At 48.5% G+C, this 22,035-nt stretch overlaps 6 protein-coding genes across 6 annotated transcripts, besides 39 other annotated features; all 6 read left to right on the forward strand.

The window, feature by feature from the left end:
• Nucleotides 1-4,227: part of a sequence feature (heterozygous, non-Esmeraldo-like haplotype) that runs on past the window's edge.
• Nucleotides 92-116: a microsatellite.
• Nucleotides 292-328: a sequence feature (AT_rich).
• Nucleotides 330-384: a sequence feature (A-rich).
• Nucleotides 573-602: a microsatellite.
• Nucleotides 696-793: a sequence feature (A-rich).
• Nucleotides 982-1,006: a sequence feature (AT_rich).
• Nucleotides 1,100-1,124: a microsatellite.
• On the forward strand, nucleotides 1,377-4,481 carry Tc00.1047053510729.220 (hypothetical protein, conserved; the record flags this gene model as incomplete). Its single annotated transcript, XM_813787.1, has 1 exon — nucleotides 1,377-4,481. One exon carries the CDS (start codon nucleotides 1,377-1,379, stop codon nucleotides 4,479-4,481), a length of 3,105 nt encoding a protein of 1,034 aa, XP_818880.1.
• Nucleotides 2,286-2,323: a microsatellite.
• Nucleotides 2,433-2,465: a microsatellite.
• Nucleotides 2,854-2,898: a microsatellite.
• Nucleotides 2,937-2,968: a microsatellite.
• Nucleotides 3,192-3,276: a microsatellite.
• Nucleotides 3,841-3,862: a microsatellite.
• Nucleotides 4,228-4,927: a sequence feature (areas merged during assembly that could not be assigned to a particular haplotype. This can correspond to areas where the two haplotypes were merged or to regions with more than two copies in the genome that were merged during assembly.).
• Nucleotides 4,501-4,531: a microsatellite.
• Nucleotides 4,858-4,942: a sequence feature (A-rich).
• Nucleotides 4,928-8,729: a sequence feature (heterozygous, non-Esmeraldo-like haplotype).
• Nucleotides 5,145-5,267: a sequence feature (A-rich).
• Nucleotides 5,371-5,463: a microsatellite.
• Nucleotides 5,563-5,587: a microsatellite.
• Nucleotides 5,646-5,712: a sequence feature (T-rich).
• Nucleotides 5,794-5,831: a sequence feature (AT_rich).
• On the forward strand, nucleotides 5,862-6,692 carry Tc00.1047053510729.230 (hypothetical protein, conserved; the record flags this gene model as incomplete). The annotated part of the gene is made up of 1 exon (XM_813788.1): nucleotides 5,862-6,692. The coding sequence occupies one exon, from the start codon at nucleotides 5,862-5,864 to the stop codon at nucleotides 6,690-6,692; it is 831 nt and encodes a 276-aa protein (XP_818881.1).
• Tc00.1047053510729.240 (hypothetical protein, conserved) lies at nucleotides 7,070-8,065 on the forward strand (the record flags this gene model as incomplete). The annotated part of the gene is made up of 1 exon (XM_813789.1): nucleotides 7,070-8,065. The coding sequence occupies one exon, from the start codon at nucleotides 7,070-7,072 to the stop codon at nucleotides 8,063-8,065; it is 996 nt and encodes a 331-aa protein (XP_818882.1).
• Nucleotides 8,107-8,289: a mobile genetic element.
• Nucleotides 8,131-12,579: a mobile genetic element.
• Nucleotides 8,730-18,330: a sequence feature (areas not merged during assembly with more than two copies in the genome that could not be assigned to a particular haplotype).
• Nucleotides 12,318-12,579: a mobile genetic element.
• Tc00.1047053510729.280 (trans-sialidase, putative) lies at nucleotides 13,556-16,498 on the forward strand (the record flags this gene model as incomplete). Its single annotated transcript, XM_813790.1, has 1 exon — nucleotides 13,556-16,498. One exon carries the CDS (start codon nucleotides 13,556-13,558, stop codon nucleotides 16,496-16,498), a length of 2,943 nt encoding a protein of 980 aa, XP_818883.1.
• Nucleotides 16,588-16,626: a microsatellite.
• Nucleotides 16,958-17,004: a sequence feature (T-rich).
• Nucleotides 18,030-18,210: a mobile genetic element.
• Nucleotides 18,331-22,035: a sequence feature (heterozygous, non-Esmeraldo-like haplotype).
• Nucleotides 18,417-18,436: a microsatellite.
• Nucleotides 18,519-18,545: a microsatellite.
• Nucleotides 18,765-18,854: a microsatellite.
• On the forward strand, nucleotides 19,375-20,382 carry Tc00.1047053510729.290 (hypothetical protein, conserved; the record flags this gene model as incomplete). Its single annotated transcript, XM_813791.1, has 1 exon — nucleotides 19,375-20,382. One exon carries the CDS (start codon nucleotides 19,375-19,377, stop codon nucleotides 20,380-20,382), a length of 1,008 nt encoding a protein of 335 aa, XP_818884.1.
• Nucleotides 20,481-20,507: a microsatellite.
• Nucleotides 20,655-20,686: a microsatellite.
• Nucleotides 20,735-20,771: a sequence feature (AT_rich).
• Nucleotides 20,794-20,836: a sequence feature (AT_rich).
• Nucleotides 20,962-20,998: a microsatellite.
• On the forward strand, nucleotides 21,467-22,035 carry Tc00.1047053510729.299 (protein kinase, putative; the record flags this gene model as incomplete). Its single annotated transcript, XM_813793.1, has 1 exon — nucleotides 21,467-22,035. A coding segment is annotated over one exon (569 nt), but the record flags the coding sequence as incomplete, so codon positions are not given.

The following is a 22,035-nucleotide window of genomic DNA, read 5'->3' on the forward strand; positions in this document are numbered from 1 at the left end:
TTTTACTTTAAAAATAATAAACAATAAAAAAGAAGCAAAATAAATAAATAAGTAATATGTAACACACCTAATAAAAAAAGGAGGGTGTCTTTGTGTGTGTGTGTGTGTGTGTGTGTTTGGGAAGTATGGAGGCAAAAGCAGAAGTGGCAGTGGCAGTGGCAAGTGGTAGCGGCGGTTGGAGAGGCAGGAGGCGCACGTGTGGCCAGGGGTGGATGGGGGGGTGGGAGACGGGAGGAGGTTACGAAGTCCCAAAAGAAAACGGGGAGAAAAACACAGGCAAAAAATTCAAAGAAAAAAAAAAATAACTAAATAAATAATAGTAATAATTCAAAAAAAAAAAAAAAAAATAATAACAACAACCAAAAAAGAAAAAAAGGGAAAAAACGCACAAGAAAAGAAAATATAAATAAAGTGGCCGCACGTGTTTAGTATAGAATGCGGCGACGACGTAGAGAGGGGGTGGTGGTGGGAGGCCGAGTGAAAGTGTGGGGGTGAGGGGGAAAAAAGAAGGAGAAAAAAAAAAAAAGAAACGTTTTCATTATTATTATTATTTGTTTGTTGGTTTTTGTTTATTATTTTATTTTATTTTTTTTTTTTTTGTTGAAAGGGGGGGTGGGGGGGGGGAGAATTTCATGGCAACGACTGCCGTTTTTAAAGTGTGGAGGAAAAAGACACTTTCAAAAGAAAATTGTGAGAAAAAAAACAAAAACAAAAAACAAGAAAATAAATAAATAAAAAATAAAAAAATTGAGAAAAAAAAAAAAAGAGGCGTAAAAAAAAAAAAAAAAAGAAACGATGAGAAGACAAAACAAAAATTGAGGGATAAAATGTGATGAGGGCCCATAACGATTTGAAAGTCTTAAAAAGAAGGGGGAAAAAAAAAGAAATAAAAAAATTGGAGCGTCTCTTAAAATCTCGTGAGGAGAAAGACATTTTTTATTGCTCGTTTTGATAACATTTTTAAAGTCAGTATAACATCTCTATATATATATATATATTTTTTTTTCAATGATCCCATATGAGGAGAGAGAAAAGGTTGCGGGGGAAGCCTTGGGCTTTAGAATTGTTTAACACCTTTACAAGGACAGAGAGGAAACGCAAAAAAAAAAAAAAAAGGAAAAAAATTGCATACGGTTTTGTGGCCTCGTGGCACGTTGGGCTCTCAATCACTGTGGGAAGCATGAGAGGGGGAGTCATATGGAGGTGTGGGCTCATGATGCGAGTGTGACGCCGTCCCATTGGTTTTTAGTGTTGTTTTTTTGACTTTTTTTTGTGTTCTTTGCACATGTGCAACATTATTAGAAAGCCCTATCATTTATTGAAAGTAGGGAAGTGTTAAGCCTTTGCCTATTCTTTTTATTAGCAGCGACATCACTATGTCCTCTAGCGAGAAGGAACGAGAAGCAGCCGAGAATGGCGTGCCGACGTCGGATGCCGCGGAAGAGCGCGAGGTAAAGCAAACTGCCAGTAATGGCACGGGTGCTGAGGGGTCAACAGCAACAGCAGCAACGGCGGCGCCATTGTCACAGCAAAAACAACAATTGTCGGGAGATAGCGCCCCAGCGGAGGAGGAGAGCCAGGATCACAGACCGGCCACTCTCGCTCATATCCAGCAGAATTTTGGTGTCATGTCCCGTGTTTTAGAACGGGAGGTGTTTCGACGGGGATTGATAAATAGTAGCGTGGAGGAGATGTACTCAGCCTTTTTTGTGATAAGTGGTGTTTTAATTGAAATCCTTAAGAGCGAAACGGATCAGCGTCTTCTACATATGCAGCTTTTGGAAATGCTGTTGACGATTCTGGAACCTACATACGGCATCGATCATGCAAGGATGCTGGTGGCCATAATGGATCAGTCTGTTTCTGACTTATACTTATTCCAAGCGTTACTGTCTTCCTCCTCGCTGGAGGCTTTGGTTCAGAGAGCGGAGGAATTTATGAACCCCCCAACACGCTCTGTTGGGGCTGGCATGAGTGGCGGTATTCCTGGGAACTATAGCGGTGTACAAAATGAGAATATGCGCGGTGTGCAGCCGGCGTACAACAGTGTGTCGGCAACGGCGCGTCCCTCATACGCGGAGTTCAACAAGGACCGACGTGTGGAGCCATCAGCGGAGCCAGCCATGTCTCGTGGAGCAAATACATACACTGAAGGAGGCGGTGCCCCAGCTTCCAGCCAGCCAGAAGATGATGCGATGCCAGCGGTTGCCTCTGGTTGGGCAGCTGTGCAGAGAAAGCATACCGATCTTGATCGTGATGTAACGGTTCATCATCATCACCACCACCAGCAGCAGCAGCAGCAGCAGCCACAGCAGCAGCAGCACATACAGCATCGAGTTCCTTTTAATCAGTACCTTCATCAGCAACGGAATCAAGCTCCAAACGTAGCCCATCATCATCAGGTGGTTGTAGGTACTGGTCCGATGGGATTGCAGCAGCAACAACAGCAACAACAACAACAACAAGAAAGCCCTCAAACGGATTCGTTCCCACGTGCACCGGTGCCACAGGGACAACAAAAAAGGATGGTGGAACGTCTGCCGCCTGGCACGCAGGAATCCGACGAGCCGCACGTGCGAGGACCCTTGTGGCGCGTACCCCCTGCCCCTTCTGGAACTCAGCAGGAGACAGTAACGGTGCCGCAGCCTTCATATCATGCTCAGAACCCATCGTCAACTCCTACGCCGCATTCAAATCAGCATCAAGCGGCATCTCCCAATTCTCCAACGCATCCCAGATTTCTTATTCACCACCGTCATGCCACCACGCATTTTGTGCCGCCGGGTCCTGTAGGAAAACAGGCGTCACCGCAACCTGCAACGCAGATCTCGCCGCAAAAACCTCCGCATTCCGCGACAATGACGACTACGACGACAGCGACAACAGCAGCAACGGCAAGTGCGTCGATTACAAACTCACAACGAGTAATGATTCCGCACCATCATCATCATCACCACCTTCACCATCATGATATTCCGCCTCCGCAGCTCATGATGCCTAGAGTCTCACCCCCATCGCAATCTGTTCATGCTGTAAAGCAGGAACCTGTGAGCCCACCTGAGACGAAGCCTGTGGTTCACAATGCAGAGACAGCTGTGCCACAGCTTAGACCTCATCATTTCCATCATATTCCCCCTACACAACAAAAGGTTTTGCGTCAGCCTCAGTCTGTGAGCGTGTCAGCGTCATTAGGTGGTGGTGCTGGTGGCGGCATCAGCACTGGCAGTGGCGGAGGTGGCGGAGGTGGCGGAGGTGGGTTTAATGGTGGAGGGAGTGAGGCGCCATCACATGGAGTTATGATACCCACGCATCATCATATGATACATCACTTTCAGCAGATCCGACCGAGTGTGCCTCCGCCGCAACAACAGTATCGACAACCGACGACATCAGCCCCAGGACCGATGTCTATTGACGCGCTTAGCAATGATGAAATCAACTGGGCCTCGTCGCAGTCAGCAATGTTGTCAGGTCCACAGGAGCTTCGTTACTTTCTTCGGGAAAGAGGTGTAGCGGAGACTGTCATCAATATTCTTGCAAAAATATTTTTTTCATTGGATGAATTAATGGCAGCTTCTCGTGAAGCGTTTGAGGAGAGAATAAAGAAGGAAATTGTGTCTGTTAATAATCGGCAGTATATTTGGACCATTTTGCATCCGAGCGAAAAGCTACCTTCTGAAAAGGATGTACCTGAGATGAATGAGCTACGTAACTTTATCCACAATAATGCCATCCACAACAACATGTCTCAGGACGGGGAGGATGATACGACGACGTTGAAGCCTGGTCGTCCGAACAAAAATATACTCCAGGTACCCCAACCTAGAACTTCTCAGGGTAAACAACAACAACAACAACAACAGTCAGGGAAGGTAGGGGAATGTAAAGGGGTGATTTGGCTTTCGTCTGTTCGCTCGTGGCAAATTCAATCTGCTGTTGAAGAGTTGTCAAAGTACGGCAAGGTGCTGCAGCATGGAGCATCTTCTCAGAGGCCTGATCTGATATACTTTAAGTTGGGTGACCACAAGAGTGAACTTCAGATGATGCGAAAAATAGGGAGCGCTGTTGTGGAAGATTACTATCGTGTCTCTCCAGGGGATGTAGATGACGGTGCTCCGCCGACGCCGACGGGACGTCCTGAAGGGGCTGACGACAATGGCCCCAGTAAAATACTGAGCCAGAAGGCTGGCAGTGGTATGCATGCCTACCACCAGCATCATCAGCAGCCCTCCGCAAACCGTGGTGGATACGGGGTGGTGGACGAGGAGGATATGGATGGTGATGAAACTCGGAATTTCCGCAAGGGGACTGGTGTGAAGCACGCTAGGGGACGAGGTCGTGGCGGGCATCACAACTATCATCACCATCGGCATCCAGAAGGGGGCACTCAGATGGTGTGCAGATTCTTCAGTAAAGGGACGTGTAAGTACGGAGAGCATTGCCAATATTTCCACCCGCCGAAGAATGCAAGTCGTTCTTGATAAAAGAAGAGGAAGAAGATTTGTTTTTTTTTTTTTTTTTTTTTTTTTTTAAGAAAGGAAAAAAAGAAAAGGGGAGGGAGGGTGTTTCTTTTCAATGAGGAGACCTGTAAGAAGCAAACTTTGAAAATAATCCCATCCTAGTTTCTTTGTTCGTTTGCTCGCCTGTTCATGTTGTTGTTTTCCAGCCCCCAGCCCCCACACACACACACTCATTGGTAGCGGCGCCCTACGTTGTATATGGTTATCGCTGGCGTTGACAACAAAAGAGGCACATGTGGTGTGCGGGTGGGAAGGCACTAGAAGCAAAGCGGGAAATGAACAAGCTGCAAAACAGAAAAGAAAAGAAACTGAAAGAAGTTGAAAAGGTGTGAAACCCAAAAAAAAAAAAAAAAAAAAAAAAAGACAGAGAAAGAGAGGGAGAGAGAGAGCGAGAGAAAAAAGAAAAAAAAGAAAAAATAAAACTATCCGAAAAGAGTGTGTTGCCATAAACGACAAGGCAGACAAAAGAGGGAGGTCGCAGATGTGAGCTTGCCATACATATATATACATATATATGCGCTTTTGTATTTGTTGTAAGCTCAGGAGAAAATTGTTTTTGCTAAATCGAAAATGAAGGGTGGGGCAGGAGCGGATGTAGCCCACAAGCACGGACACAAGATAATGAAAGAGAAGAAAATAAAATAAAAAAACAATAATAATAAAAGAAAAAAAAAAAGAGAGAGAGAGCGAGAGAAATATAGAAATAACAATAACAAGAAGAAAAGAAACGAAAAAAAAAAAAAAAAACGTGTGAGGAAAGAGGGGGAAAAACGTGCTTGGGTTGTGGTTTAATAAATACGAAAGGGAATTGTGCGCGTATATGCCGACCGATCTGCCTGGGGCAATAAAAATATGCATCTATCTATCTATCTATCTGTATAGATAAATAAATAAATAAATATTTATATATTTATACATATATATATATACATATATATATGTACACCCCCAAAGATGAAAAGGATCGTAAAAGGATAAACGATGGGGGGGAAAAGTATGTGGCTTTTTTTTTTTAAATTGTTGTTATTGTTTATTTACTTTTTTGTTGTTGTGGTTGTTGTTGTTGTATATATGTAGGGTGTCCGGAGTTTTCGCCGACATCGGTTTTTCTTACAAAAGCTGCGCTTCTTTTTTTTTTTTCTCCTTTTATTTATTTATTTATTTTTTAATGTTGAGGCTTTTTTTTTTTTTTCAAACGTGTGTATATATCACGTACATTGGTGGAGCTCGGCTTCCATCACCAACATTGTCCTGCTGAGCCGGAGCAAGACGGTTTTAATAAAAAAATAACAAAATAAAAATTAATATTTAGTGAGTAACAATAACAACAATAAAGAGTCAATGCCTGCATTGACTCGACCGTGGGAAAATGCTTCGGACTCTTCACCGTCCACCTCCGCAGTCACAGACACCAATGCATTGGTGCGTCGAAACTCCGCAGTTGAAGTCGGTTTATCATCACCTCCAAATACCCTCACAAAACCACCCGCGACCGCCACAGCCGTGCAAAGCCCAGCAGACGGCTCCCAGCAAGTAGTATCATCCAATAATACGACAAACACAGTCAATCGTTATGCATCTGGCTATAATTCTGGAGCGGGATACAGCGGACTCGGGATGGGCAGCATGTATGGTGGTCTCGGGATGGGCGGCATGTATGGTGGTCTCGGGATGGGCGGCATGTATGGTGGTCTCGGGATGGGCGGCATGTATGGTGGTCTCGGGATGGGCGGTATGTATGGCGGCTATGGGCTAGGCATGGGCATGGGCATGGGCATGTCCGAAGATATTCAACGCAGTCAGATGACCTTTATGCTTCTTGGGCGTCTCCTTGAAATGTGTGGTATGTTTGCGGGTGTTATCCAAATGACCTTTGGGAACGCTCTTCAGTTTATGGGCAATTATATTGGGATGAGTCAGCAATACAATCAACTGAAATCTGGCATGTACATGGACGAAAGTGGAAAGTGGGTTCAGCTACCGAGAAGATGTGTCACTGACGTAGACAGTTTGAAAAAGTCTCACAAGCGGAAGTTTGTGAATAGGAAGCGACAAGGGAGAGCGTGGGTTGCCATTTTAAGGCGGGTTGTATTCCTTTTGTTAGCTGTATTTATGACTAGAAGGCTTATGGGTCGAGCAGCAGCAAAGGAATTGTCTCGACTTCAGTTTTAAAGGGGGAATTTAGTTTGTGTTTGTGGCTTTTGACCATCATGGGAGAAAATAAAATCCCCCCTATTTGAGGGATTTTTTCTTATGAATTACGCAACAAAAAGGGAAGAGCACTCTTTGTGAATTTTGGAAAGAAGTCTTTTTTTTCTTTTTTTTTTTAGGGTGGTTTATCTCATTGGAAAATAGGAAAGGGTCTTCTTTTGTCTTTTTGTCTTCTCCCTCTCTTTTTTACTTTTCCTGCATGAAATTTCCATATCATAAAAAGTGTTGCCTTCATCCTCCCTGATATGGCGTTCTTTTTTTTTTTTCCTTTTCCTTTATTTTCTTGGATCCTTTCAAATATATATTTTGCGACTTCCGGGCAATGTCGCAGACTAAAGATGACGGTTGGGAGCCTATATGCCTTTGGGAGGGGGGTGTTGTTGCCGCTTTGTGGATTTGCCACAGGATGGGTAGCCTACAGAGCTGTGGAGGAAAGAGGTCTCATTGACGAGAGCTACCTTAGACGTATTCGCCTGGGCAACCTCACCTTACAGCTCTATCTTCAGCAGCACGTACTTCCTGTTGCCTTCACTGAGAATTATGGCTACCCAGAGGAATTTCTCAAGACGATGATTGAGCGCCTGGGTAGGGGAGACGATGCCGACAATGAGGTGGAGCGCCAAACATTTGAGCAGATCTTGCGAGAGTGTGATCTAAATGGACAGATAGCGTGGCTTGAGGAGCATGTCTTGTACGACATTCCGTATTTTTACATTGCCGATATTTTTGATGGTTGGTGTGCATTGCATCGATCATTGTTTACTACGGCAGATGAGGGCGAAGGGAAAGAGAGCAACTTGACTCGGAGGGGTGATAACAGCGATGCCTTTGCTTCAGAGGTATTATGCAGGGGGGTGGTCGAGAAAACATTAAACGGGATATTTCCCTACGACGTCGCGGTGCGGGTACTTTGTGTTCTTGCAGTGGGACACACCTCAAACGCAAGATTGTTGTCACAACTGATATCACCCACGGTCATTGTAGAAAGGTACGAGGCCTATTTGAATGATCTTGAGCAACGAAACATGATGGCTGGCGATAAAATTCCAAATAAGGAAGTTACTGCGGCAACACTGGAGTTGTTGCGTGCGTTGAATACCGCCTCGGTACATCGGAGATGGTGGTATTTTTGGGGTCGGGCCTCAACAGGACCCTATCCCATCGCTGCGCAGCTGAATGGGGAGATGTGGTGCAGGTGCTTAGGGGATTTGCCCGCGGGCACGAGAGAAATCTGCCCAGATGGTGCTCTTCTCTTTGCTGACACACTCTCTGAGAGTTTTAAGTGCGGAAGTGGAAATCGTCACTTGGGGGTTAGTGGCGCAGGAAGAAGCTGATGGTGGGTATATATGAGGGAGCAGCTGACAAACTTCTTTATAGAAGCTTGTGAAGAGAATTTTTAAGCGGCAAGCGGGCTATCCATTTTAACATATATACCATGATGAAGCGAACTCACCATGAACCCTTTTTTCTTACTTTATTATTCTTTGGTTGACCGCGATTCTAGGAACCAGGGAACCAATGGCGTCTAGACGAATTTAGTTGTTTTATTTTCATTTTGTTTTTACAGCCAAACCTGATTCCTGCAAGCTCATATAAGGGAATGGCGATGGTTCCTTTTTCACGGCAACGGAATGGAGCCTTATCGGTAATCGCATGGCGGATCTGGTACGCCAGCAAGGCGACATACAGGAGCAACTCGCCTACATGGATGAAAAGGGACAGTCGGAATCAATGATGACTGTCAGTGCTACCATAAGCGGCTTACGATGGATTTCAGGAAACACTGCCAGCACTGGAAGGATTCAACCCTTACGGGGCACATTGCGGATCTCCGGGCGCCCCAAGCACCAAATTTTGCGTCTCAACTCCTCCTGCCCATAATGAGGGCGGCCCGTGAGTTGGGGGCGCGGCAAGGGTTGACCATCGCGGAAGGGCGGAGATCAAAGCCGCACTACGCCGCCGCTGACGTGCAGAATCGAAGCGCGCAGCTTCAACATCGGATGGAGGAAGCGAATAACCACTTTTCGGCACGTGCGTCCAACACTGCGGTGGCGAACGGTCTTCTTGCGGGACGCGAACGCCATTTGGAGACAACCCCAGGAACGAAAGGCACGCATCGGTGCCTTGGAAGCGCGGCTTGCAGCTTGGGGTGCGCCGATTCGCCCGGACAGCGAGGAGTTTCCTCTTCCAGGAGAGGGCCGCCAGATGCACCCGCGCACGGGTACGAGGATAGCGCAACGACACCGCTTCACCACGAGCGTTTGATGGCCGGGGGCGCGGATGCAGCCACAATTCCCCAACCCATTTTCACGGGAGAGCGACGGCGGGACAATACTCTTGCGTCATTGGGCATTGTGGGCGACCGCGTTTCCCTCACCCCGTGACTTTGCCCTCTCGATCTCCGGCTTCAGAAGAAGTTTCCGGTTCGGATGAAGAGAATCCGGGTTTCCTTGAATTTGTCGCCAACACTTGGTCCCGCGAATTTGGAATGAAGGCGTCTTTGAAATCCGGAGCGCTTACGATTACTGGCACCGAGGGGACGCTCGCGCCCAAATTTCCCTTGACATTTCTGGTTTTGTGGATGCGCGCGTTGCAGTTGCATCGGGAGGCCAACAAGCATTTCATGGACTTGGGCAGGATTGTACCGCAGGTCTTTTGGACGCAGATCATGATTAAATCCGACCCCAGCATCCCGATCCAAAAACTACGTGCCCGCTTCCATACGGCTTTTCATGAGGATGACACCTTCGCGAGGGCGGCTCGGCCTCTCATGGATTGACGGGGAACTCGATCGCTGTTGCTGCGATGCCAACTGTGCCACAATTATGTACACGACGCGTCTAACTGCAACGTGCGCCCCAAAAGGGTTTCTCCAAGCCACAAGCGAACGTCAAAAAACGGCAAAGGGGCCGCACGCCGCTTATGAAGGCGGACGACGGCGGCCACGCCCATTCCACCACCTCCCACCAATCCCCACACAAGACGTCGCACCGCACCGCGGATGTTCCATCCGATCCTTCGAATCGCCCCACGCAGTCGTTAAGAAGCGCAAAGGAGCTTATACGCCAACGACGCTCGAGTGTGGTACCGCGAATCACCGATATCTTCGCTCTTTGCCAGCTACATGAGGAGGGCGAACGAGTTGGCTCGAGAGATGTGTGCGCCGTCAACGTAGGAGCCGAGAATGTCACTAGCGGGGCAATTCATAAGTTTTTGCCGCACGCACGCGCAGCCGATGAACGAGAAGAGCTGCCCGGTCATTTTGATGGCAATAGGAGATGTGGCGCCATCGATCCGACCGCAGCACGCCAGGATGCTGCGGTCCATGTCGCAAATGTATCGAACCCCGCCGGACATGGTGATTCTCGGGTTACCAAAAATTGCGGCGCGATCGGAAAAGAAGCAGGCGCGCCCCTTGACAACGGAAAAGATGAATCAATTTGTCCGCAGCCGGACCGATTGGAAGCAGTGTGTTGTCTTACGACCTGCGTGGATGACTGCGAGCTGTTGGTCCGACATTGCGGTCTTGACTCCCAAAACATTTTACACTGGAGTCGGACGGGACCATAATTTTGTATCGGTCCGTGGCGCCAAGGACGGCGAGGGCGGATCCCCACCGCGTCCCGCGGTTCGTCAGGATATGAGGGCGGGATGCGTTCAACACTATAAAGTTATGCGGGACACTTTGACACAGCGAAGAGCTCACGAATCTTACGACTGCCCAAGTGAAACGAGCTCTGGCTTCTTGGAATGCCACGGCGCATTCCATAAAACGGGGTGCACCGCTGAAATCGTGGAGTCACACAATTTGGATCCACACGTGATCTCGCGGTTGGCGGGGCACGTCAATCCGTTCGGCCTTCCCCAAGGCACAGTTCGGTATTTGGGGAATTGCAACACAATGCTGACCCAGGTGTCGTCGTTGGTCGCATTGGTGTGAAGGGGGAAACTGCGGAAGGGCAAGAACTCTGGCTGAGAGCATAGAAGCGTTTTTTCATGATTTTTATCACAACCATGCTGCTAAAATAACGAGACGTGCGACAAGGACGCGACTGGCCACTCCACAAGATGAACACGCTGTCGCGCTACAGCGAGTCAACGCTTCCGCATTGAATTTGGAGTGGATCAAGAGCCTGTTGAACCCGAACACCTTGGAGAGTCTCATGCAAGTTTGCGGACTCGTCGGGCGGTCCCCTTTCCCTCCGTCCTCTTTTACACCAGGCGAAAGGCTCACGGAGGATTCCAGCGGCTGACGCGCGATTGTCGAAGGGAACGTGAATGATCGAGGACGCTTCGTCCACAACAACAGGCGGATGGATAAAGCCTTTTCTGTGGTGGAGGAGAAAACCGCCGGTTTGCGTAAACGATGGATCGCGTGGCCACGCGACATGAAAATTGACGACCCTTACGAGGCTATTGTACCTTTTTAACGCATTTCCATTATTTGCCGCCTGTGATGGCTGAGGCAGCTTCCTGCCTGGATGTGAAGGCGTCCTTTTTTAAAGTCTCTTTACCGCGGGAGACTCGGCATCTCTTTCGATGCCGCGTGGAGGACGGCACGCTAGTGGAGCTGACACGACTTTCAATGGGATACAAGGCCAGCCCAGAAATTCTCCAGATTGTTATTACCTCGGCAATTGCGAGGGCGACGACGGTGGTTCACCCCTCTGGGCCGCACCTCCATTGGTGCGTGTCGACGTATGGATCGGTAATATACGCATTGCAGGGTCGAAAAGCGACGTGGCATTGTGGGAGGCCCAAGTGCTTCGTAATGCGGACAGTTGTCACGCATCCTCGGGGAGGACCGCGAATCGGGCGCCACGCAGTACACCTTTCTGGGGGTACGATTTGATCACACTCACCGTGCGGTATCCCTGAGTGAGAGGTTTGTCCGGTCTGTGCGCGCCATGCCGGCGCTCAATTCTTCAACCATCGCGGAAATGGCGGTTGTGGCGTCACGCTTTTTTTATGCGGCTGCCATTTTGGGCACGCGTTTATGCGACTACTACTTTTTTATCAAGGCGGTGCGACGACGATTATCCGCACTTCACCAAGGGATTGGGCAGGAGACATCCCCGGCGAACCGTCCGCCGGCAGCGGTTGGTTTGGGCGAGCGATTGCGACACATCATCGGGAATAATCGTAAGCGAAACCTCAAGCCCACGGAAAAGTCGTCTGTCGCCATCATCACGGACGCATCGCTCCATGGATGGAGACCCATTTTCATCCCAGACTTCGTCGACGTTAAAACTGCCTGGAGGAGAGTGGGGGAGGAAGCCTTTTCTTATCATGCAGGCCGAGGCACGAGCGGTACGCTTAGCCTTATCGGCTTTTTCCGCCATCTTGCCATCCATCATCGACGTTTGGGTGGACAACACTTCGCTGCGAGGAGCGGCGAATAAAGGCAGCTCAAAATCAAACGCTATGACGTGGGAGCTGCAACGGATATGTTTGTTTTTGGACTCTCGCGGAATACAGGCATCCTTTACCTAGGTACGGTCTGCAGAAAACCCCGCAGACGGCATATCGCGCGGTCTTGTTTTTGCACTTCAGGACTTGGCGAGGGGGTGGAACTTGCGAAGGGGAGCGGCGGGGTCGTGTGGCTGCAGGAGCCCAAAGTCTGCCACTTCGTAAGTAATAAATAAATATACATGTATACCATCCGAATAGAGTGAACGGGCCACGATTGTGGCTAACGGATAATGTAAAAAAATATATACACTTACTTGATGCAAACTTTGAGGATGTGGTGGAGCCGTTCTCATTCCAGTTGCTTTTTTTCCATTCGTTTTGTTTGGTTTCCATTATTGGTAACTTCAGGATTCTGCCAGCGGCCCAGGTGAATATTCACTTTTTGTCATCGCATGGATTGAGGCATCGCATCCCATTGAGGTAGGACCGCAGTGAAGTTTTGCCGCCGCGTCATGGATGGATGAGGATGCGCTTCTGCGTGTGGCTGGTGCTGTGGGTGCTCGCCCGGTGTGCGTTGTGTGTTGACAGCGGGGCCGTGGTCGTATCCCGTTGGCCGCGGGTTTGAACTTGAGGCGATGACAGTGGGTCCCTTCTCCTTGTGCATGGTGGGCGATTGCTGGCGTTGTGTGCGTTTTTTGTGTGGAGAGCCGAATCCTCTCACCTGCGTACTGACGGCTCTGCGATAGTGTGTGAGTGTGTGGAGTCGCCGGCCAGGGTGAGGGCCTTGGCGGTGCTTTTTCCGCTTGTCGTTTGTTCATTTTGTGTGTTGTGCTGCTTCTTGCTTTTTCCCCCTGTCATCTTCTCTTCCCGTGTTCCTGCGTGAAGCGGCCGCATGCTCGCGTGCCAAGCTGATCGTGAGTGCCTCTTGACGGCATCCACCCATTTCCTTCTCTCTGTCTGTCTGTCTTTCCCTGCTGGGTGTGAGGCGTTTAGCACCGCGGGAGGGCTGGCCCGCACACACCGACGGCCCGCCATGACGCCCGTGATGGCCGGTGCGGAGTGGCGGTGCGTGGCGCTTGGGTTTTGCGGTGCAGATACGGTGCGGTGACTGCGAGAGGGTCAGTGCTCTCCTCGCACCGTTGTCTCTGTGTGTGTTGCTGCTCTTTTCTGTGGGCGATGGTTCTCTGTGCTGTCGCTTCTGGATTGACTTGTGTCGTGGTTTTCGCGTGGGCGCTCTGCTCTGCTCCCCACGGACGTGTCTGACGTATTGCTGCTGTTGTTCTTTTCAAATTCTTGAACGCACACAAACACACATGAATTAGGAGGTTACGACCGAACGCTAAACGCTACTGTGAAATTCGAGGGCTTTGAAAGGACCAACACTCACACCGCACAAACAAACACATATTTACATGCTTTCACGTGTTGCTGCTGTCAAGGCACCCAACGTACACAACCGTCGCCGCGTAACCGGATCCAGCGGAAGGGGGAGGGAAGGAAGCGAGAGTGAGCACCAGATGCCCAACATGTCCCGGCATTTGTTTACTTCTGCGGTGCTGCTTCTCCTCGTCACGACGATGTGCTGCGGCAGTGGGGCTGCATCCACTGTGGAGGGTAATTCAGAGGGTACAATCATATTTAAAGGAGAGGAATCATTTTCTGATTCAGAGAACAAATCTTTGGTACAGGCGTTTGATTCTTTTCGTGCACCCTCTCTTGTTTACGTGAATGGTGTTGTTGTGGCCACTGTTGAGGCGCATTACACAAATAGCACGGATAGCAAATCGTGTGTTAGTATTGCTGCAAAGTCGATGGAAATCGATGGACGGACGTGGACTAAGGGAAGTGCCATCGTGTTTGATCATTATGACGTGCGTATTGACCGCCTGTTGCGCCCAACTGCCATTGTGAAAGAGGGTGGTTATGAAGTAAGTGCTCTTCTTGGGGGTTATCACACGTCAGGGGCTCCATTGAAGGAGGTGGGTGATGGTTATTGGACGCCCAGGATGGCAAAGGGTACGGTTTCGGGTGAAGAAGACGGTAAGAAGGAGTTTGAGTGGAACCAGGTTGCAAGCACTACGAATCTTCAGGGCGTTTTAAATGATTACAACACCAATATCAAGCGTTTCAAACAGTTTCTGGGTGGTGGTGGGGCAGGCATCATGTTGGAGGACAATTCCTATGTGCTGCCCATTCAGGCCTTGAAGGATGATGGAAAGGAAGTTTCTTTGGTCATCCTTGCCAAAGGTACTCATTATGGTTGGGAGTTCTCAAATGATACGAGTCGTGATGGATGCATCCAGCCTGCGGTTCTTGAATGGGAGGACAGAGGGCTCGTCATGATGACGTCGTGTGAGGACGGCAGTCGCAGGGTTTACGAGTCCGATGACAAGGTGGAGTGGACGGAGGCACTCGGGACACTCTCGCGTGTGTGGGGCAACTCACGGACACGTACAGGGCACGGCGTCCAGGGTGGCTTCGTCAGCGCGACGATCGATGGACAGAAAGTCATTCTCGTCAGTCGGCCGGTATACACTGAGAAGAACGGTAAGGAAACGGGCCGACTTCACTTGTGGCTGACGGACATGCAGCGAATTTATGATGTTGGGCCGATATCCGCTGAGAATGAGAACGTCGCCGCCAGCACTCTGCTGTACGCCACGGTCGAAGCGCAGTCATTGGAAGAGGGAGAGCCGAATAAGGAAAAGGAAAAACTGTACTGCTCGTACGAGGTCGCTGCAGAGGGAGATAAGTACAGCATTGCCTTTTTGGACTTGACGGAGAAGTTGGAGGACGTGAGGAGGGTGTTGGCTACATGGAAGGAGAAGGACGCGTACATTGAAAAGGAATACAGCTGCGGGAATGAAAAGAATAATTGGAGCAGTGACTGTGACGATAAGGACCTCAACAAATGGCTGGTTGGCTTCTTATCCAACACGTCAACTGGGAATACATGGAGTGACGAGTACCTCTGCGTGAATGCAACCGTGAAGAATGGGGTGCCAGGGGCTGATGGTGGATTGACGTTTCAAGGGTCTGGAGCGGGGGCGGAGTGGCCTGTTGGCAAAATGGGGCAGAATGTGCCGTACTACTTTGCGAATGAAGAGTTCACCCTCATGGCGACGGTGTCCATCCACAAGGTGCCGACGGAAGGCAGCAGCAGCCCCATTCCTTTGATGGGTGTGAAACTGAGTGAAACCGACAGCACGCTGATCTTTGGTCTGTCGTACACCCACGACAAAAAGTGGAGGGTAGCATTCAACGGCAGTTTCCGGGATCCGACGCATGATGGCGACCTCAGTTGGGAACCAAACACGAAATATCATGTGGCACTGCATATGGACTCTGATGATGGGTTGATGGTGTACGTGGATGGACTGGTGATATACGACAGCGAAGAGGACTATGAGGAGGATAACGGCTTTGCTGAAGCCTTTCGAAGCCTAATGAGCTCCCACAGCATCTCGCACTTTTACATTGGCGGGGACAGCGAGAGGGACTCGGACAACATTAATGTGACTGTGAGCAACGTCCTGTTGTACAGCCGCGCATTTAACAAAGCCCAGCTCAAACCACTAATGAAGACGAACACTGTTGGCACTCCAGATGCGGAGGTGCCGGCTCCGAATGTTGCGACTCAAACGATTGTTGCGAGTCAATCTTCTGGTCAACCCGCCGATGAGCCCGTCGTCACGAATGAGGCACAGCCATCAGGAAATGCAAATGGCCCAGCCGTTTCCAGGGAAACATCTTTTCCTTCTGTCCTTGGCGTGTCCACCTCAGCTGCTGCGGGGGAAGTGAAAGGCGAGGCACCCAGCAGCAGTGTTGAATTGCTGTCTACATTGTCTCCAACACCGAGCGCAGGCGTTCGTCGTGAAGTACTTGAAACCGAGGAGTCCGTCAGTGGGGTGCACATGGAAGGTGACCAGGAGTACTCGCCTACCAACGGGACTGCGTCGACGATGGAGCAAGCAGGCAGGGCGGATGAAGTCTCTTCGCAGAATGTAAGCACCAACGATTCGATGCAGCACAGCATTGACCGTGAAGAGGACACGGATGTCCTCACTGCCGAAGGCACGAACAGCAGCACAGACCCAGCAACTGTCCACCGCAATGATAACGTGTCGGGTGGCGCTAGTGCCGCACCGACTCATTTGAGCACAGCGCATGGGGAAGCCAAGATCCCATCGGAGTTCAACGCAACAATACCCTCGGGCCATGAACTTTTGCTTGAGCACGGGCAGTTCAGGGACTTGTCGGCCATGGCTCTAATTGGTGACAGCACCGTGCATGGGTGTGCGTCTCGGGTGTTGCTGCTGCTTCTGGGGCTGTGGGGCACTGCGGCTCTCTGCTGAAGTGTGAGGGAGGGTGGAATTGCGGCTTTTCGTGGAACAACAAATGTGCAGCTTCCCAGCACTACGCACTCAACTTTGTCAATGATACTTTTTCTTTTCTTTTCTTTTCAATTTTTTTTTTTACTTTTTTATTGCTGGTGCTCTGTTGAAATAATCAACACCCCTGTGTGTTTTACCCCCAATGGTTGCTTGCTGCACACCGTCATGCGTGACGTGTTTCCCCTCTTGTTTGCTTTTTTGCCCACACGCGGTGCCGGCCTCATTGCTGTGTGTCCCACGGACTGCACACGAGGAGTGGAGGAGCAGGCCGGATGCCGCATGGAATGTGAGGGATTTTGTGTGGGCTCGTGTAATACTGTGATTTACTTTTCTTGTTCTTCTGTGGGCAGTATGTATGAACTCAAAAACACGGTCGTATTGTGCTGCAGAGAACATGAAATGGAATCTCCGCCGAATCAATTGTTTTGTTTCTTTTTCTTTTTTTTGCTTTTATTATTATTATTTTTGGGAGTTATACCGGACTCCCCGTCTTTTTTTTTTGTGTGTGTGTTTGTTTTTTTTTCTTTTGGCAAATCACTAGAGTTTCGTCCCCGTCCGTGCCGTGTCCCATGTCACTGTGTGTCTCCGTGCCCTTTTATTGTCTCTCTGCCGGCTGTGCTGCTGACACGCCCCCATTTCTTCTTCTTTTTTCCTTGTTAGAGCCACCGAGGGTCCGCGACGACGGTTGTTTGTGCTCCCCTCCGCGATGGCACGAGGGTGACTGGGCGCCGGTCTGCTGAGCGCACTCGGAGGGAGCGGATGGTGTGCGCCGTGCCCCATTTGTGAGTGTGGGACGCCACCCGCCACCGCCTGCTGCGAGGCGGAGAGAAGTGAAAGACTGCGCCGTGTACTTGGACGTGCCCCGTCCCTCTCGTTGCGGCCGTGTGTGTGTGTGTGTGCGTTCTGGATGCCCAAACCCATTTGCCCGCAAATGCAGCAACAGAAGGATGTGATTGCGTGGAGGCGCCACTGGCACTTGAATCAAACCGTGCCTGTGGCATACACGCAAAGAGGAAAAAGAAAGGAAGGAATATTCGCCTGGGCTGCTGGCCGGACACCAAACGATTAAATACAAATAAAATACGACGAAAAAGAAGAATGCGTAAATGGAGAAGCAGCGGGTTGGCCAAATCCTCGTTGTTTGCTCCGCATATTTATATATTCTGGTGGACCCACTCTCGTGACACGTTGAACGCTTTATTCGGATTGGATACATATGTGTTTATAGCCTACGAAGTGTTACTTTTGGTCCCCGAACAATCGAGCGCATTTGCGTTGTCCCATGGAAAACGAAAGCAACATGTTTAGGGCGTGCCGGGCACGTTCCGGGGTACCATGCGGCTTTGCCGCCAGGAATCTTCGCGCAAGGCGCAAAGCACCACGGTGCAGTTCCTGATCCCGGAACCGTTGCCGCAGCCCTTCTTTTCATTCCTTTTGCCTTGCCCAATCCCGCCAGAAAGGCCAAAGACAAAAGCGATTAGAATGTTTGTCCCTATTTTATGGATCTTTGATTGGCCCGGTTCTGGGAAGCAGGGAGGCAGTGGTGTCCGGACGGTTTTTATTTTTATTTTGCTTTTGCCGTCCCGCCCGCCCACTTTTTGATCCCCACCCAGCGGCGGGGTCGTGTGGCTGCAGGAGCCCAAAGTCTGCCACATCGTAAGTAATAAATAAATATATATGTATACCATCCGAATAGAGTGAACGGGTCACAATTGTGGCTAACGGATGATATAGGAATATATGTACCTACTTGCTTTTAAGCATTGAGGATATGGTGAATCCATTCTTATTCCATGCATCCCCTTTTTCATTTCTATCACTTTTGCTTTCTATTAGTGGTAACTTCAGGATTCTGCAAGCGGACCAGGTGAATATTCCATTTTTTTTTTTTTTTTTTTTGTGTGTGTATCCTTTAAATTTGGTCTCCTCGGTTTTCACAGCATTATTGGGCAGCTTGTGCCGTCTGTTCGTGCGATTCTTATTTATTTTTATTTTTATTTTTATTTTTTGTTGTTGTTGTTGTTTTGCGCATACAATACGAATGCGTCAGGTAGTCATAGCATTAGAATGCGCGGGAGTGAGGGGGTGGGTGGCAACGTGAATTTCTGGCTGTTACGCTATGGCCATCATCTGCCCCTTGTAGCACTCTTAGTATGTATCGTATTGGCGGCAACAGTTAATATTGCCCTGGAGATCCGGTACGAAAACATGTCAAAGGACAAAAACGCTGCTAACACAACCACCACCACCACAACTACTACCAGTACTACTAGTACTACTACTACGACTACGACTACGACTACGACTAGCACTACTAGAGCACCCTTTTTTTAACGTTTCCACAAAGTCACAGAGACGGGTACGCCTTCCATTGGGGCAGGGAATTCCCTTTGTTCATTGTGATAAATTTTTCCTTGCCATGTCAACAAGTTCTTGACTTGTGCGGGTGATGCGTTTGTTGATTTATTTATTTCTTGTGTCGTTTTCTCAAGCACGCTTGGTGCGGCTGGAGATTGGGACGGCAATACCCTTCTTGTCCGTCCTGTCCCAATATGATCAAGTTTACCCACTCTTATTTCATTTTTTATTATTATTATTGTTGTTGTTGTTGGACTTCTGGGGTGCCTATGCATTGTTTTTGGCTGTTGTCTAAGCAGGTGTGCTTTTCTTTTCCTTTGGGCGAAGAATGGTGGTGGAGACACAAGGGTTCCGAGGCCGTATACATCTTTGCCGCTCTTCTTTTTTTTTTTTTTATCATTCGCTGGCTCCTTTGCAGTATAGCAACTGTGTAGCTCGCTTTTGTGTTTTTTGTTTTCTTTTATAAACTAGGAGACTGTATGGTTTTAATGGGACCTCATTCTGCACTTAGACTGCTGCCACTGAAAACGCAGGCTATTCGGTTTTTGCTGCTGTTTTTGCTTTCCGTTTTAATTCTTGGAGTCGCACTTTTGGTAACTAATGCACGAATGCCGGACCCAAAAGTTGTCCGGCCGCTGCCAGACATTGGGTTTGAGGTGTTTCCGAAGGTTGGCTGGCTGGAGCATGTAACCGATGTTTGCATCTTCATCCTTAACTTTCTTAGTTTGCTGGTTGCGTTCAAGCTGTATCTGCTCCATCGTCAAAATGAGGGGCTTGACGAACTGCAGCCCTTCAGTTGCTGCCCATTAATTGGCAAAATTATTTTTGGAGTGTGGGACAGAGGTCGTCAATCTGGAATTGAAAAACGGGATGCTCATCTTATTGTCTGGATTCGTTATTTTACTACTTATTTTATTGTTATGCTATTTCGCGCAATTGTTGTTGTCATGACATCGTATCCTGCAACGGACAATCATTGCCAGAACCCAGTGAAAATTACAAATCCGGTAAAAAACGTGATTATGACGTTGGTGACTTTCGGGAGTGGATTCATTCACTGTGGGGACCTCATGTTTAGCGGTCATACGGTCCCCATCACGCTCAGTCTCCTGGTTCAGTGGATTTATGGTTCGATGTTGCATTGGGTGTTTCGACCAGCTTCTGTTTTATTGGTTCTTCTTTCCTTTTACTCTATTATTGCCTCACGTTCCCACTACACGGACGATATCCTTGTATCGTTTTACATCACGGTTACCACATTTCTGGTGTTGCGTCATTCACCAGAGGGTGCGCCATGGCAATTGCAGCTTTTAATTGGCTGGTGGCCGTGCTGCGCATCCAATGAGGAGGCGGAGGATTCGGATAGACATCCAACATTCGTGGCCGTTGAGGTATTTTTACCGCATGGAGACTACCAGTGCGCGGAGAGGATAAGCGAAGAGAAGACGACGGTTGGACCAGCCTGTGGGAATTTTGGACACTGGTGATAAAGAAGTCATCGTAGTTATCAGAAAATCGAATCTTCCAATGCAGTCAATCAATTTTGGATTCCTCCCCGTCTTTTTTTTTTTTTCTTTTTCTTTTAGTATATGTATATGTGTATATATATATACGATTTCACTTAGTCGAATGCGGTGAAGCCTTAGGAAGATATTTATATGACATTTGTATGTTTGTGCACCTTTATTTTTCTTTGGTATTTGCTTGGCGTTATATGTGAAATCGAATAAAAGGATAAATTAGAGGTTCCCTTCCTTTCTGTTTATTTATTGTTTGTTTGTTTGTTTGTTTACGATTAGAGATTTGTGAAGGGAGTCGCAGTTGATGTATGTTGTAAAGTAAATAAATAAATATATTATATTATTATATATAATATGCGCGTGTGTCTGTGTGAAGCCTTAAAATAATAAGAAATGATAAAAATAATAATAATATTTATAACTATTACGGAGGATGCGATAAATTTTAATTGTATTTGTTTGTGATTATTTATAATATGATGGTGGCAGCGACAGCGACATGTTCACTGCTTACAATTTTATGTGTTTCTGTGAAGAAAATAATAATTTTATTTTCTTCTTTTTCTTTTTTTTTTTTTTTTTTCTGATTTGTTTGGCGGTGTGAAAAAAAAAAAAAAAGGCTCCGAATTTGTGCGTGCAGTGGCGGTAGGAGGAGTACTCGGAGCGGGGAAGTAAGTCGTAGGTGACGCATTACTTCATCCACTCCCTGAATTCTGTCCGCAGAAGAGGGGGTGGAGTGTGTGCGTCGGGGCTGCGAGCGTGATTTATCGCCGGTTGCCGCGTGCATCGTTTTTTTTTTTTTTGCGTTAATTTTGAAGGGAGGCGAAATTAAACTTTTCTTGGTTGGTTGGTTGGTTGTGCGTGCAAGAACGAGAAGCGAGAGGGACACCGAAGCACTCTCCACGCGTCGGTGGCTGTCCGTCTGCCTGTGTTTGTGTGTGTTTGTTAGAGAAGAGGCGGTGAGGGGGGAGATAAGGAGAAACACGAACAAAAACAACAAAGCCCTATAAAGACGAGAAAGAAAAACGCAGGGGGATATTTTTTAGTTCCAATGCAAAAGTACAGGATCCTTGGCAAGAAGGGGGAGGGTACTTTTAGTGAGGTCCTTAAAGCACAGGATATAGAGACAAAGCGTTTTGTGGCGATTAAATGCATGAAAAGGCTTTTCAAGTCAAAGGAGCAGGTGAATCGTCTGCGTGAGATTCAGGCGGTGCGACGACTGCAGCCGCATCCAAACATAGTTCAGCTCATTGAGGTGATGTTCGACCGGTCAACAGGACGACTGGCTCTGGTCTTTGAGTACATGGAGATGAATTTGTATGAGCTCATCAAGGGGCGTCGACAGTACCTTGGCGAGGAACAAATCATGAGCTTTATGTACCAGCTTCTTAAGGGACTTGACCATGCTCACCGCACAGGTCTATTTCACCGTGATGTAAAGCCGGAGAATCTCTTGGTAAATGAGGACGGCACGTTGAAGGTGGCTGATTTTGGATCGTGCAAAGGCGTATACTCTAGGCAGCCATTGACAGAATACGTTTCCACTCGCTGGTACCGTGCCCCGGAGTGTCTCTTGACAGATGGCTACTACACGTATAAGATGGACTTGTGGAGTGCGGG

This window comes from Trypanosoma cruzi, genomic scaffold (assembly GCF_000209065.1).
Source record: "Trypanosoma cruzi strain CL Brener 1047053516851 genomic scaffold, whole genome shotgun sequence".
NCBI classification, from domain to species: Eukaryota; Euglenozoa; class Kinetoplastea; order Trypanosomatida; family Trypanosomatidae; genus Trypanosoma; species Trypanosoma cruzi.